At 38.9% G+C, this 16311-nt stretch overlaps 1 protein-coding gene across 51 annotated transcripts in view; it reads right to left on the bottom strand.

Moving 5' to 3' along the window:
- Positions 1-2510: 2510 nt before the first annotated feature.
- Positions 2511-16311, bottom strand: part of Map2 (microtubule-associated protein 2) — a 258569-nt gene continuing 244768 nt past the window's right edge. For 35 of the 51 annotated variants that reach the window (XM_063266724.1, XM_063266715.1, XM_063266720.1 and 32 more), the window contains 4 exons: positions 13466-13558; positions 11471-11552; positions 6950-7062; positions 2511-6468 (listed from right to left, as the gene is read on the bottom strand). In XM_063266724.1, the coding sequence (XP_063122794.1) occupies positions 6253-6468; positions 6950-7062; positions 11471-11552; positions 13466-13558 (504 nt within the window). In that variant the 3' untranslated portion in view covers positions 2511-6252. 51 annotated transcript variants of the gene reach the window in all.

Raw genomic sequence — 16311 nt, 5'->3', positions numbered from 1 at the left:
AAAAGCAAACGGGCTTGCTTTGCTTACAGACATCACACTAAAAGATAAGAAACTCTCTGCTCCCAGTGATCAACCACCTGTGTCTCATCCATGGTAAATAATTAGATAGGAAAAAATCGTAAAGGTTATGTAAGGTCTGAGGATATAGACGCTTAAATTATGAGGATCTAAGAAAATGTTTTAGGGTCTAAGGAGGTGTTTTAAGGTTGGTAAATGAAAGGGAAAGCCTAAAGGGTAATGACATAACTAAACAGGAGATCCAAATAGTTGCATGGATTTTAGAATGTGAATTGTGGGCAATACTAACAGGGCTGAGATTTTTGTTAACAGGTTATGGGATCTGGAGTTTCTGGTGCCTGTCATAGAAGGGTTTCCTAATTGACATGAAAGGCAACACAGAAGAAGGAGGCCTAGAAGTTGAAGAGGAAATTTTCTTGGTGATGTTTTTGAATAACTAGATCCAAAGCTGGGAAGAAGGGAGCTTCTTGACCAACTTTTTGGGTGTCTGGTTCCAGCCATACCTGAGACAGTACTATTGAAGGGGTCCATTCATTTCAATTTTGTCTTCACTCAGAAGCTAGGCCATAGATCACTCGCTCCAGGAGCAGACCATAGAACTAGGCCATAAGTCATCTGCTCCAGCAGTAGACCACAAAAGTCCAAGCACAAGACAATAAAAATCTCCCACCCAAGGAACAGCCTAAAGATAGCCACATGAATGGGAGATACCTGATCTCAGGATAGGCCGTTTGTGCTGGGCAGCCCATTCTGTGGTTAATCATTTATGATGCAGTCCACCTTGGGCATCTCAACACCCACCAGTGAAGTTCCAGATTACTTAACCCTAACACAGTAGCCAATTGAATTGTTTTAATGTCAGGGCTTTGGCTCTTACCAATCACATTAGTGATTTCCTCCAGTTCCCTATAAGAAGGCCTGTGCACCTTGTCTGGAGTCATAGCCATTTCAATGTGGTGGTGAAGCCAGCATGCTGGTTGTTTCTGCGGAGTAAGCACTCTTTGTTCTTGTATACTATGAGTATAGGGTCTTCCTTCAACGGTTCTTGAACCCTAACACTGTTTGGTTGATTTTCCTCCCATCATAACCAGAGGCCTTTCTAGGACATTGACCCTAAGCCATGGCAAATATAGCAGAACTAGCCAGATCTATGGTAATGGAGCTATTGACCCCTACCAAGGAGGGTAAGGAGAGCCTTCTCTGGGATTCCAGAGGAATTACTCTCTCAACCAGTTACAAGTGATCTTAGAAGATGCTAGTATATATTAAAAATAAGGTAAAAGGCTAAAGAGTCTTCACGATGTCTTTTCTATGAGGTCAGCATCCATCCTGGGGCATACTTTGAGATGACTTGGTTGTATGTGCAGTCACCTATGCTTCTGAACAGAACTCCTGTGCTTATTAAGAAAGGTCAATAAACTTACTGGTCCCACTAGGTTGGACTTTGGTGAATTCATACTATGGCCTGTCATTGGAGCACACTGGGGTAACTAGATATTTTCCTGTGTTCCCCAGCACACAGCAGGCAGGTGACTTGTCTAGGTACTTAACTGAACCAAGAAATTGAACCTGCACTTAAGCCATTTTAAGTTTCTAGTACTGGGAACAGACAGCATCCTGCTAATGATGTTAGCTGACACTGGGGTTCAGTGGGCATCCACCATCAGTTCTAGGTTCTTATGTCTTGGAACAAGAAACTGAAGACAGTGACAAGCACAATGGGAATTTATTATGGATGAGCTTCCAAAGGAGGAGACAGAGGAGATGGGAGCCAGCCGAGCAGGCCTGCAATGCACCACGCTGGGCTATAAACTACCCGAGCACAGGATTTTTGGCACATTTGCATAACACGGGCTTTTCTGTTCATGACTGTCTTGTTCTGTGTAGTTCTATGTGTAAGTTCATATACTGAGTGTCTTAAGTCTCCATCCAGGGCTACACAGAATTTTCACATTCTGACGAGTCATACTTTACTCAGGAACACCCTGGAGTGCCATTGAGAGGGGACAATGGATGAGTTGAGTTTTGAGGTGGGAAATTTAGTTTTTTTAAATTTATTTTTGTCAACCTATTTTTCAAGCTAATTTTGTAAGACTTTGTACAAGACTTGGGTCTCACTCACACTATTCTTTTAGAATAGAAAACTGCATTTCCACTGGAGATGTAGCTCAGTGATAGACTATTTCTCTAATATGTGCACTGTCCTGGCATTGATGCCTAGCACCAAAAACAAACAAACAAAACCCCAAAACATTTTTTTATCAAGTAGATTGTGTGATATAGAATTGCCTTCTAGAGGGACCAAACACATGATAGGAAACTGATACATAATTGTGGCCTTTTAACCTCAGTTTTTCTTTGATTGGATCAAATGATTTGTGTGCACATATACTTAACACACACACACACACACACACACACACACACACACACACACACACTTATATTTCCCTCCAGAGATGAAGAAACGATGTTTTTAAAAAAGTCTGAAATTTGTAGTTAGATGACAAGCAATTTTATTTTGCAAAACAATCACTATACAGCAACAAATACATTTGCAAATTGATTGAAAAACATGAACTAACTACAATCAGCCATTGAAGAAATTCCTTTCTATGGTAACAGGCTCTAGAATTATCAGAAGAAAGAACCCCCCCAAAGATGGTGTGTTGGAACCTTGGGATCCCAGCATACAGAGTATACTTTTTGTTGAATTTTTTTGCTAAAGTTGAAGTGGACTTTCATGATTGGCATTTTTTTAGGGGTTTTGAAAAAAACCTTTTTCCTACATAGGGACTTGGCCTCAATCTACATGTCCAGGCTAAAACTTCTAGGTGTAAAAACACAACAACAGTATTAATTTTAGCACACCAGTCTTGAAGAAATGCCTGAAATTTGCCTTTCCAAATGATAAATCTACTTTTGCCTTGCTACTTCTACTATAAATCATTTCTTTTTTTCCCCCCTGTGGCATGAAAAATGAGAAGAAAACTATAAATGCAGCTAAGTCAGAATCATTCACATTTATATTATTTCTTTACTACTACTGATATAATGCTACATTTTGGTGCTGATCTCTCTTCTATCCCACATCTGTGTGTGTGCGTGCGTGCGTGTGTGTGCGTGTGTGTGTGGAGAAGGCCAGCTGTAGTCTATTCTTCCATTTACTGGACCTTCTTCTTTAGTTACCTTCAGCCAAACTGAGCTGGAATTGCACAGGTGTCTTCCCTATGGGTGGGATTTCAGCCCGTCATCCTGCTGGAACGCAGCAGGCAGATCCAGAGAGAGTCAGTTCCTAAGTGAACACGGCCTTTGAAACTCATCATAAACTCGGATCCTTCCCGCATTGTTGCAAGGTACCCAATTGTCAGTTGCAGGAGACCCAGAGTGTGTGAGTTCACTGAAAAAGTTGGCCTTCGAACTCTTCAGAGCTCTGGATACTTACGTATTCTTGAACAGGTTCTCAAAGGCTGAAGCCAAAGAGAAACTGGCATTAGTGGATCTAGAAATGTAGCTGTGCGCCTTTCATTTCTAGATCAGCGTATGTGTATCCCCACAAAAGTGGTGTCCAAAAAGCTTAATTTGAGTCATTATCTTAAGTAGGTAAGGTGGGATCCATCCCACATTCCCATAAGGAAGTGAATTTTAGCCTGTGCATTTCTCTGTCTCTGTCTGGTACAAAAAATTCAGGTCCTTCTTGTGTTGACTTTACATTCATGTGTGAATCACATTTTCACATAGAACAAGGACTTGTATCCATTATAATTGTATTAACATTAGAAAAATGATATTTTAGTGCTAGATCTATTAACTTGGGGCTTACATAATTTTATTTTGAATACACATCGTAAGAAAATGAACTTGAACACTTAAAAAAACCTTTGCTTAGCCTTAATTTTTATAATAAACTGGGTTGAAATTACTTCCTACATAGTTTAAAACCACACGGATCATCTATTAACTCTCTTTTTCCTAGATAACTTTAATCCTTGTCTACCAAAACTGTAGGACTGGCCTTCTCCACACACAGACGTTCCTTCTTCCATTTCTTGTGCATTCAAGAGTAGGTAAGGAATGGATTGTCCAGAGTGAAAGCAACCATTACATGGTAGTTTTAAAGTTATATATTAAAAAAACAATTTACAAAGACGTGTGTGTGTCTCTCTCTCTCTCTCTGTCTCTCTCTCTCTCTCTCTGTGTGTGTGTGTGTCTCTCTCTCTCTCTGTGTGTGTGTGTGTGTCTCTCTCTCTCTCTCTCTCTCTGTGTGTGTGTGTGTGTGTGTGTGTGTGTGTGTGTGTGTGTGTCTGTGTCTGTGTCTGTGTGTGTACCTACTAGCTGTGAAGAATGTCTTCGTTTGATGCTAAGCTTTCCATGTGGCTGTCACATTGGCCATAATACTCAATGGATCACTAAACTGCCACCTGTTTCCTCTCTGCCTTCGCATCCACTTGCCTTCTGTCTCAGACACACCTGTACGTCTCTGTCTTGTTCATGTTCACCGTCTCCTTTATAGACAGGGCTTGGCTTGTTTCAGAGACATAAAACACCTAGCCAACTTTTTACATTTAACCCTTCAGATTCAGTCTACCAATCCTGAGCAAGAAAAAGAACAAATTAAATGTTAAGGGAAAAGTCCACTTGGTTTGATAATGCTTTGTCTTCTTTTGGGCCATTGACTCTTGCTTATTCACTTAGTATGATTTGTAAATGAAATTAATGAATTGTGATGTTGAGACTGTATATAAAATAAAAAAAATCATACCATGTTCATGTAGAATCCTGGAGAGATGGATTTAGATATCTGTGTCTCAAAGAATATATATATATATATATATATATATATTCTTAATATGTTGTATTTCTCATTTTTGAAGAGGTCTTTGGGAGAAGGAAGCCAAATATCTTCTATCAGAGAATTATTTAATGAACAGATACTATTTGGAGAACAAGAAAAGATATCCAAAACTATTTTCCTACTTTCAACTTTAGCAAATGGAAAAAGGAAAAGAGAAAGAGAAGAAATGAATAGTAAGGGATTGGTTTCATGAATAATTAGAGGGATAAAACCCAAACTATTCAGTAATTAAACATGAGATAAATCCATAGACCAACAATCTGTAAACCCCTTTATGCATAACTGGACCCACTCCACAAACTCCATGTTGGTGGAAGCAAAGAAAAATAAAATGTTCTAGCATCACAGGAAGGACTTGATTCTGGCACTAAAACAGGGTTACAGCTTTGAGTTGTTACAGAAAGCAACTTCATGCTCAAACTCTTTGTCTTTGTAAAATGTATTTTTAAATAGGGAGAGAACCCTGCTAACATCTACTTTCACATACCTAAAATTGCAACACCAAAGGGTGCAGGAGACACAGATACTGTGAATAAAGAAGTATCATATTCAAGTATATGAGGAAGTATCACAAATGGCCACAGAGAAATATATATATATATTTATATCTATAATACTGTATCAAACAGATGGAATGGGGGCATGAAACTGACTGTGTGGACACAAATCTAGCCAATCAACTGACATTCTAATCAGACTCGAGCCCATCCTAACGAAAGTGCATCAATCCTAAGAGACGCACTTCCACACCACTTCTTCAAACACCGCTCACATGCTTTAATCTAGCTTTTAGTTAAATAATTTATTGGAACGGCATACTCTGATATAATCATCCAGGTCCCAAACATCAATAACTTAGTTGCATCTTTCTTCCCATTTATACAAAATAACACTTTAAAAAATGTGTCTCTTACATGCTCTTTCCTTCCTGCACTCAGACTCCTTGATTTCCTTGAACCTGTAGTAAGCGACAATGGATAGTTTTTAATCTTTCCAACCATAAACAGAATAGGGAAATGAGCAGCTTGGATTTTTAACAAGGCCTTTCAGAATGTATTGGATAGCCTTCAGGCACATGAAAGGTAAAAATGCAATTTTAAAAATAATAATAATAATAATACTCCATGCAAAACAGAGCAGAGCGAAAATAATTGTCCAATTGTATCCATGTAAAGCCATGTGCTCTTGTTGCGGATGGAATTCAGGTCATTTTCTGCATATACTATTCTTTTTTTTATATAAAATTGTAACAATTACTACAGTTGGGGGATGAGATTATTTATCTATGGTTTGTAAAGAATGAATATGACACCTGCTCAGAGCCCACTCCTGCCAAGAGCTCATGCCTAAATGGTACTTCAGTGCTAGATGAGAAGGATTCACAAGCCCTGCTTAGCGAGCGCCGCAGTGACGTCCTCAGCCAAAGTGGCCAGCTGAGGGGATTCGAGCAGGTTGATGCTTCCAGAAGAGGAGACATTGCTGAGTCGCCGGGGAGACGCCACGCTTGACCTGCTTGGCGACTGTGTGATGATCTCAGCCCCGTGGTCGACGCGGGCCTTTGCATGCTCTCGGAAGTTCAGCTTTTGGCTGTCAATCTGTTTAGGAGAAACATTGGTCCTCATTAGCCCAAGCATCTTCACCAGTCGCCAGCTCTATCCTACAGCTGATAAGGACATGGTGTGTGAATCAACGTAGCACCCCTCCTTCCCGTTTGAGAGTTCTTTAACCAGAGACCCGTTTTGATCAAGCCATTTCAGAATGTAGTTAGGGACTGTGCTGGGTTACTAAAGTAGTAGTTTCAGGCTCTCCTAGTTAGCAACATATCTCTACACAAACGTGTGTGTGTGTGTGTGTGTGTGTGTGTGTGTGGTGTGTGTGTAACAACTAATTAAAAACATGGCCATGGATCTGAAAGAGAAAGAAGATTTTAGAGAGAGGAAAAGGAAGGAGGAAATGATGCAATAATGTATTATATTATGTAAATTATAACCTCAAAAACAAAAAATAACTTTAAAAGAATAGTTCATATGAAATATGCTTGCACAATCACAGGACTGGTTTATGGCCTCATCTCACCTTCACGTTACCACCTCCAGGTACATGGTGAGCATTGTCAAGTGAGCCAACTTTAGCTTGGGCCTTCTCCTTGAAATCCAGCTTTACACTCTCAATCTTCACGCGTCCACCACCTTCAGGAGGAGAAAGCCTTTTTTAAATGCCTTGCTGAAGTGGAATCTTATATATATATAAAAACTACGTTCACACAAGGATACGCCATATAGAATGGCAGAGAAGGAATATTCTCCTGTCCTCAGGAGACATGGGAGGAATCTGTTAGAATTTTCAGTCTACTTCATTTTGCCTTATGATCCAGGACAATGGCATCTTTCCTATACTGTTATAAATGTTACTTCATGTATTATACATTACTTTTTTTTTCAAATCTGTGTCTATCTTAGAAACCAGAGTGGTTTCCTTGTTATGATACAACCTCTAAAAATAACACAGTAATGAGAATATCCTATTGCATTCTTTCTTAACCTTTGGGCTTTTAACCTTTTACTTTTTACTAGAACAAATTAAGTGGAAATGAAACTGTTCTTAACCCATCTTCATGGGAACAAATCACTTATCTAAAAAAGTTTTAAGCTGTGATGGTGCATGTCCTAGAGAGCTTTAGCTGCCAACTTGACACACCCAGAGTCACCTGAGAGAATCCTAATTTACAGCTTGTCCAGATCAGACCGGTCTGTTAGAAACTGTCTTGTTCACTGATTGATGTGGGAGGGCCCTGCCTACTGTGGGTGGCACCACCCCTGAGCATGGGGGCTTGGACTGTGAGAAGGCTACATGAGTATGAGTCAGGAGGCCAGATAGAGAACAACCCAGGAAGCAGCACTGTCTGTGTCAGTTTCTCTTTAGGTCCCTGCCTTTCTTTCCCCCATGACAGACTGTGACCTAAAAGTGCAAGCTGACATGATCCTGTGGTCCCCCTAAGTTGTTTTTAGCTCTTGTGTTCATCCAGCAAAACAGCAAAGTGGGGCAGTGTGTAACAGACGATATTCAGTTGCCTCTCTGTATCTGCAGATTCTATTGTATGGGGTTGAAAATTTGCGGAAACAAATTGCATCTATATTGAATATCTGCAGGACATTTTTCTTATCGTTATCAAGATTTACAGGGCATTTAGATAGTGTTTGAGGCTATAAATAATAATGAGGTGATTTAAACTATATAGAAGGGAGAATATGCAGCACTTTATGTAAGAGACCTAAGGATCTAAGTATCTACACGGAATCTTGGAACCAATCCTCCATAAAGAATGAGCAAGAATACTTCTTTCACTTGTAAATTTTCAACATCAACAACTTTGCAGATGAAATGAGATGAGTGCTTTATTACTAGTTTTACAGCCTACCCTTTAATATGGAAATGCTAGGCTATGGCTTTGAACAGGTTCCTGTACAGATGCTAACCTGATCCTACCACTGTGCAGATAACACTGAGACAGGATTTTGATTGTACCATTTCCTATAATGCAATTATAATACCATTTCCTATAATGCAATTATAATACCATTTCCTATAATGCAAACAATCTCAGGTGTGAAAATTGGCTGATGGTTCTGAAGCCATAAATCCCTTTAAAAGAATTCTTTTCTCCATGCCTGCGTACCTCTCTCTGACTTCCAAACACAAGTTTCTTCTACATCATTAAGTAGTAGTAGTACTGGTAGTAGTAGTAGTAGTAATAGTAGTAGTAGTAGTAGTAGTAGTAGTAGTAGTAGTAGTAGTAGTAACTAGTATTTATCCATTGTCTTTCAGCCTGCTTGTAACCATGGCTGAGTGCTGATATCTTTCACTTAAAAAGACAGAGTAGGATCTTTTAAATATATCTGCACCTAAGAGATTTGTTTCACTTTTGTAGGGAGCTTGATTTCAACCGCACGCATTCATCTGGAAGACTTGCATCTTGATCTTTTAATCTTACATTTCCATGGGATTTTGCTTTTTTTTTTTTTTTTTTTTTGGTTCTTTTTTTCGGAGCTGGGGACTGAACCCAGGGCCTTGCGCTTCCTAGGTAAGCGCTCTACCACTGAGCTAAATCCCCAGCCCCGGGATTTTGCTTTTAAAAAAATGCTTAAAAGGATCTCTAAAAATGAACATGGAAAACACCTTTTCAGTTTGTAATTCTTGATGCTTATGTATCTCTGTAAATTTTTAGGGGTCAGTTTCTTATTATCACATCTTATTCAGTTGAGTTTCCCATACTTGGGGAAATCGCAAGGGTCAGCTGGCATTGGGGAAACTTTCCTGATCACAGCATCTTCTCTGACAGATGAGCATAAAGAAAGAAGTCTCATGAAGAGAGAATCGCATGTCTCTTAAGCTTGTGACATCTAACTCAAGTGTGCTAACTCTAGACATTATGTTAATAACCATCTGCTTGACCAGGGACTTCTTGAAATTAGGAGGTACTGAAATACAGCTTCAGAAACTTTCATATTTTTCCTCCGGAATTCTAGCATGTATAGACTACAATGTAATTCACATGTATGGGAGATATGTCTAAATATGTATCATTTCCTAAAGGATTGTTTTTCCTGTTTTAACCCAGCCTGTGGTTTGTACTTGCTGGTTGTGATGGGATTAGCTTTATTGATAGTGATTCATATAAATGCAATTGTCCTGGTTAGGGGCTGGAGAATGCTGGGACTTTCAACCGAGGATATCAATTACTTATTGTTGCACTTTTGGTAGCCTTTGGTAGAAATTATTCTCTTAAAATATCTTTTTTTTGAGTGTACGTTGTGTTAACATAGTTTGGTTAAAATGTTATTGAAGTTTTCTTAAAAGGAAAGAAAAATAACACGATACAGACACAAAGTGTACCCAAGTAAAGGAAGCTTGCCTGGGCTGTTGCTTTTCCCCTAGACAGTCTTATGTAACATTTAGACAAGCCCAGTTGAATTTAGAGATATATGCTTCTGTATTTAAAATACTTTGGCAGCCATAATGAGCTGCAATTATGAAAAACTATAATCTCCATCAGGCTTTAAAGTAATGTGTAGGCATTTTAGTTTGTGCCTTTAGGTGTTTGAACTGTTTTCTTTGCTTTCACGGTAGACACTGCACATTCCCACAGCAACTTTGTGAAAAGATTGCTATTGTCAAGTGTCACCACACTGACACTTCCTTTATGAATTTAGTCATCCTATTTAGCTATAATAGAGGAACCGGATTTAGAAATAAGTGGGAGTCTGTGACAATAGTCTTTTATGTCCAGCAATTCATATACAGAATATTTCTTATCTCTATGACTGTTTCTGAGGATCCAAACTCCAGGTGAATTTGACTAATCCCATCTGTCCAGAATCAAAGAAACCAGTATTTTCTTTTGTATTCTGCAAGAAAGATGGCAATGTGGCAAAATACCTTAGCTATGGTATAAACAGAACAGTACAAGTCAATTGTGCAGTGGTAGGCCAGCTATAGAGTGGGGAATTTGAAGATCTGAACAGAAGGACGTGCCCCTGCTGCTCATGAACAGGCAAGATGGGTCCACTGGGGGCAGTTCTGTACCCAGAAATGCAGATTCCATATACAAAGATTCAATCATCTTGATCTGTCCTATCATTTGGCACAGGGCAGACTTACTCCTATGTACTTCTAATGTAGTTGTTCACTCTGAGACTTGCTCTATCTATCTTTGTAGTCAATTCAAAGAGTCCCAATAATTTCCTCTCCTGAATTCTCAACTCAATTATTGTTATTTATCATTTTGACATCATGTGAGATGGTGATTAATCTACTAATCTACATTTAGTTTATATGTTAAGATGTCAAACATATGGCTGAATTATTTCAAATGAGGGCAATTATATTACCGTTCTGTAATCCAACGGTATGTTATAAATTGCACAATGTCAATTTTTTCTCAAGCACATCTGACAGTTATCCATTATGATGTATGTCTGGAGGTGGAATTTAGCACAAATAAACTATTTGTGATAATGACTCATGTAATATTCATACTCTTGAAAGAAGGGGCTGGCTGTGGCGAGTGGAAATTTAATTTCTACTTCAAAGTACTATCCTATGAGATACCCTAAAAAGACAAGCGGGTCTAATGTAAAGTAAGCTGGGGGCATATTGCATTTGGCTGAGGATTCCCAGTGCATATTTACTCGAGAAAGATTTGAAGAAATGAATCAGATAAAGGACTTTCCTCAGCTCTGATACTCAATCCCATTTTACATAATGAAGAAAACGCAAATTTTAGGAAAAACACTTAGAAATACTGTCTTTGGTCACTGTTCATATCTGTAAGACTTGGTGAGTATTGTAGTCTACATATTTTGAAAGACTCCCAATGTCTGTGCCTGCTCTATAAACATGGTCTCTTCCAGGTAATTAAGTTCATTGATCCCAAAGGAAGATGGTTAGACAGTTTAAACTAAATTTTCTATTACTAAAAGCAAGGGGTATCAAGAGTTTGAAACTTTTTTTCAGTCAAAAATTTCACAAAAAATAAAGAACTGTCTACTTCTTCAATCCAATTAATGTTTTTATATTACTCCAATTATGTTTTTTTACCTGGCCTGTGACGGATGTTCTTTAGAGAGCCACATTTGGAAGTCACATGGCTTAAGTCTATCTTCTTAGTAACAATTTGTACCTGTGGAATCACAGAAAATGAGCTTAAGATGGCTTAGACACAGAAGCTCCACCCCTCCCCCCAAAGCTTATACACAAATCTGGACTTGTACCCACACTTGTAATATGTAACACTACATTCAAACACACAATCACACACACACACACACACACACACACACACACACACACACACACACACACTGCCATCTGTTCCATTTATTCCAAACTGGAAAGGACCCAAATAGGTGAAAACCCTGGAATAGAAGTTTTATTAGTAGAAAATAGATAACATTGTAAGAGCATGGGAACATTTATATTAATAAGGCAAGCACCTTTTGAGAAAAAAGCCCCACCATGTTAAATTTTTCCACAGCAAAGAAGCAAGAGGAGGATAGGTTATTATTTATAAAGTGATTTTTATGTAGAAGTAAGTAACACTGCTCATAGTAACAAGTCTATCATGAAGACAGAAGAAAATTCAAAGTGAGCTTTCCTAAACGGTTCTCTTATCTTGGCTAAGTAGAATTTTTCTTGCACACTGGGCTAGAAAATGATTTTACTTGCTCTTATGTTTCACTAAAATATTTCATCTGTCTGTGTTCGAAGCAGAGTTTTCTATTGCCCATTGTAGTGGTTCATTGTCCAATGATAGCAGAATAATGTAAGAATTCCTCAGGGATATGCACAATAAAACAAACGATTCCTCTCTTAAGGAAAGTTAAAAGCCAGTGCTTTGCAGGTCTGAAGCTCCTACTTTACCCTAGTATAAGAGTTTAAGCTATCTGAACTTATTCTTTTTTTTGGTTCTTTTTTTTCAGGAGCTGGGGACCGAACCCAGGGCCTTGTGCTTCCTAGGCAAGCGCTCTACCACTGAGCTAAATCCCCAACTCCCAGAACTTATTCTTACTAATGAATTGGAACTAGAGGCATTTGCCATGTAAGGCATCATGGTACATCTTCTGTTACTCTCAAGGGAATAAGCTGGACTAGAGCATCTTCTAGGAAAGAGAATATGATGTTATGTACACTTATACTCGGGAGAGCAACCAACTCAGTGTAGATACCAATCCCAAGGTATGGACCAGCATCCATAAAGGAGCCCAGCAAACCCTATTGTGGGATTCCCACAGCAGAGTACTTTTCTCAGTCTACACTGCTTACTGGGTGACTGCTCTTTATAGAAGGGACTAATATTTTCTTTTCAGAGCTAAATCCATTTCTGCCTATCTGAAGAGTGAGAAGACAGGGTCTTCTTAGACTCCTGAAGATTTAGGGTTTGACACCCTGTACATTACTTGGGTCACCGATGATCAGAGCCTAACGTTTAGATGGCAGGAAAATAGAATCAGTATGATTCGCCTGTTGAAATTATCCTTACTCTATGAGGAGCCATGCTTTCCTTGAGTTTAACTGACTGCTTCAAGTCTGCCTCAACCAACATGGACCAAGCATGAATTCAGTACTCATTTCTTTTCTTAAGATATTATTCACACTAAATGAAAGAGGCAGGAAAAAACATCCCATCAGGACAGAATGCAGGCTGGAACTACAGTCTTTTCACGTTGAGTTATCGATGAGGTATTGCTTGGCCCATTTTGTGTTATTGGAAAAGATGTCCTAGCTTTCATGAATAATGAATAGTGGCTCAGCGTTTCAGAGGAATAGAAACAGAAATACTCTGGTGACTGCAAAGGCCAGGAAATGGTTAGCAGGTGAAGAGGGTTTGCCATGGCACATCTAGCAAGCTTTGCCTTCTCAACAGATTTGACAGAGAAGGATGGTGCACCCATCACCAAGGCAGCAAGCCATTACCCAAGCTGACAAATGTTTAGAAAGTAGTGCGTCATGAGAAATTCGAGGGAGGAAAGGGCGCCGGCTGTGCAGGAGGCTCCACACAGTCAAGGCAGCTTCCTCAGGGAAGCTTCTACTTACATTTCCGCCCCCAGCAGAATGTTTGATGTTATCCTTGGAACCACATCTTGACTGAACTTTGCTAAAATCGATCTTCTTGTTTAAAATCCTAACCTAAAAGGAATTGGAGGTAACATTTTTCTTTCCAGATATGGGGCAGAGAGAACTAGAATGGGGGGAGGTTACTATAGAGGCTCTCAACTCCCTTCCACTCATGGCCATGTAGAAGAGCCTACACTGCAACTCACTGTAGCAATGTCCTGAAGTATGGATCCCTATTTCCCTGGACCCTCAAAGGCCAAGTGCTCCATAGCTTTATGTATCCTAGCTCTACAGATATAACTAAATCTGGAAGAATGAAAAAAAATAATACTTGGATTATCCGTGATGGGGAGGCTGACAACACAGGGGCTCTGGCTTGCTCAGTGGTTCAGCACAGTGTAGGTTAGCCCAGAGTCTCAGAGGGTATGCCAGCACTCCTGTCAGCTCTACAGTGTCACCCATCATTTACTAACTGCCTCCTGACCCCTCTGCTACTGTACACTGCATGAGAGAGGCCCAGGCTTGGTCTGCCTGACAGTTCCAAGTCAGGATACTCATTCAAGAATGAATTCCTGGTTCCCTATCGAGATCAACAAAGAACTCCTGGGTCTGCTTTCACTGTGCCCTGGGCTTCTGAAGGCCACTTCTTACAACTGCTCCTGAGCGACCATGAGCCATTAGTGGCCATGTGGAAGCATTCTTTCCAATTGCCAAGGTAAGAAAACCAGAGCTGACATATGTTAGGTCACCCTGACATCATCTCGGCTCTCCTGCAGCCTCAAGACTTGAGGCCAGTGTTTTATTTTCTTTATTCAGGAAGTCAAGCAGTCATCTTAAAAACCACAGCAAATCAGGACCTGGAAAGACATTATTGTGTTGTAACATACTGAAACAGTCATAACTCTTATAATTTCTCTCATATGTCTTTTGAACTGGCATGCTTTGAAGGACAAACAAAATAAATATAGAAAGAAGGATTTAGTTTTGTCATGGTCATTGCTATTCTAGTTTGTTTGTTTGTTTCTTTTGAATACTTCCGCATAGATTTAAAAAAAATAATCACATTTCTATATCTTTAAGGTATACTTTATCTTCTATCCAAAATCTAAAAAACTTCAGTTTAAATGACAGTCTTCTTGAGAGCATTAACAAGCCTTTAAGTGTTTACAGAAAAGAACCTCAAATTTCTTAAAAGGGCATAGAATCCTATTTTTAGCCGGGCAAGGTTTAAATCACAGTGCCTCTCTAACATGGACAAGATAGCTTGTCCCTTGCAGAGAAATATCATTGGCAGCTATCACCAAGAGCCCAAGGCAAGGAACTCCTGTCAACATTTAAATTCAGAAGACATGCTGGCTAGGTTGTTCTCTGGGGCATAACAAAACTTTCAATATAAAATCTGTAGGCTTAGTACAGGATTTACAGCTACCATTAAATGTACCACATTCTAAGAGTTTTACATAAGCTGTAGACAAAGTTGCTCTTAAAATTGTGGTGACCATTGATTACATCTAAAACCTCAAATGTAAAATAATTTCAGAAGGGAAATTATATAAACTTGCTCCTAGTAATAGAATTTTACATAATTTTGGAAATGAAATAGAATTTGCATGAGATATTTTACTAGTTTGTGGGGATAAAAGGTATTTCTAAATTTATTTCGTAAATTTCCTTTTAAGCATTTAGTCTCACTGCTATCATTAGAAGCTAAACATTGATTCCTATGCACTCACTGTAAGACTGGATATCAAGGTTGGGCTATATAGATCTTTTTGATGCTAATATTTAATTATTTGATGATTTTATGATTTCCTAAATAAACCAAAAGCATGGCTTTGTCAGTATCATTTTGGCTGTTCTAGGACTTAAAAATTCTATAATTTAAAAAGCTATTTCTGTTGATTTTTTTCCCTAGTTGATGGAGAAATATAAGAAATGTCTCAACACATACAGACCTATTTCCATAGAAATCAAAGCTTTCCTATAAAACCTGATTCACAGAAAAGGTAAAACCGAAGCGTTCATCAAGTTGCATAAATTTTCTTAAGCTACATGTTTGCTAATCTAATTCTTTTTTTTTTTTTTCGGAGCTGGGGACCGAACCCAGGGCCTTATGCTTCCTAGGCAAGCGCTCTACCACTGAGCTAAATCCCCAACCCCGCTAATCTAATTCTTAAAAGGCAAATATTAACTTAAAATTTAGAGTAAATTGAGATCACTAACCTTGCTACAGATAGTTTCAATTTAAAATATTTCACAAGAGAGGTGTAGTGTAGCTTGAGTTAAAGAGTCAAGTTCATTCTCTTCAGCAAATTAATGATTGTGGTTGTTTTCTCCCCTCTCGGTAGAGGTAGAAGGAGTCCATGTTTGAGCTGCAAGGACTAACTACATTACTTTCTGTAAAGCTCAACATATATTCTACTAATGTGTCTATTCCTCCAGGTTTGCCTCAGTGAACTGTGTTGAGCTTCCCTGGTGACAGAAACTAGACTTTAACATAAAAGATAAGAGACACAGGTATGAAAGTCATAAATACAGAAAGCAACTAAATGTTCCAATTGCAACAAGTGATGCGCATACAAATTCCCACATGCCACTATTATAAAGCTAGATTCTACACAAGTCACAGGACGGCCCTGTCTTTGATGGTTCTGGTTTGATGGTTTTGAGTGGCAGCCCACTCAAAAATTCAAAGACAATACATCTATAACTGAAAGTAGCATGCCAGTGGCTTAGGCTTGTCCTAGTGGTGTGCACTTACAGATGTTCAATCAGATAATGCAGGTCTTTAATGAAACAGCCTGTTAATTTCTATGACATCCTAA

Source organism: Rattus norvegicus, chromosome 9, assembly GCF_036323735.1.
Source record: "Rattus norvegicus strain BN/NHsdMcwi chromosome 9, GRCr8, whole genome shotgun sequence".
In the NCBI taxonomy this organism is placed as follows: Eukaryota; Metazoa; Chordata; class Mammalia; order Rodentia; family Muridae; genus Rattus; species Rattus norvegicus.
Note: the sequence above shows the minus strand (reverse complement) of the source record. Positions and strands in the feature narration are given on the sequence as shown.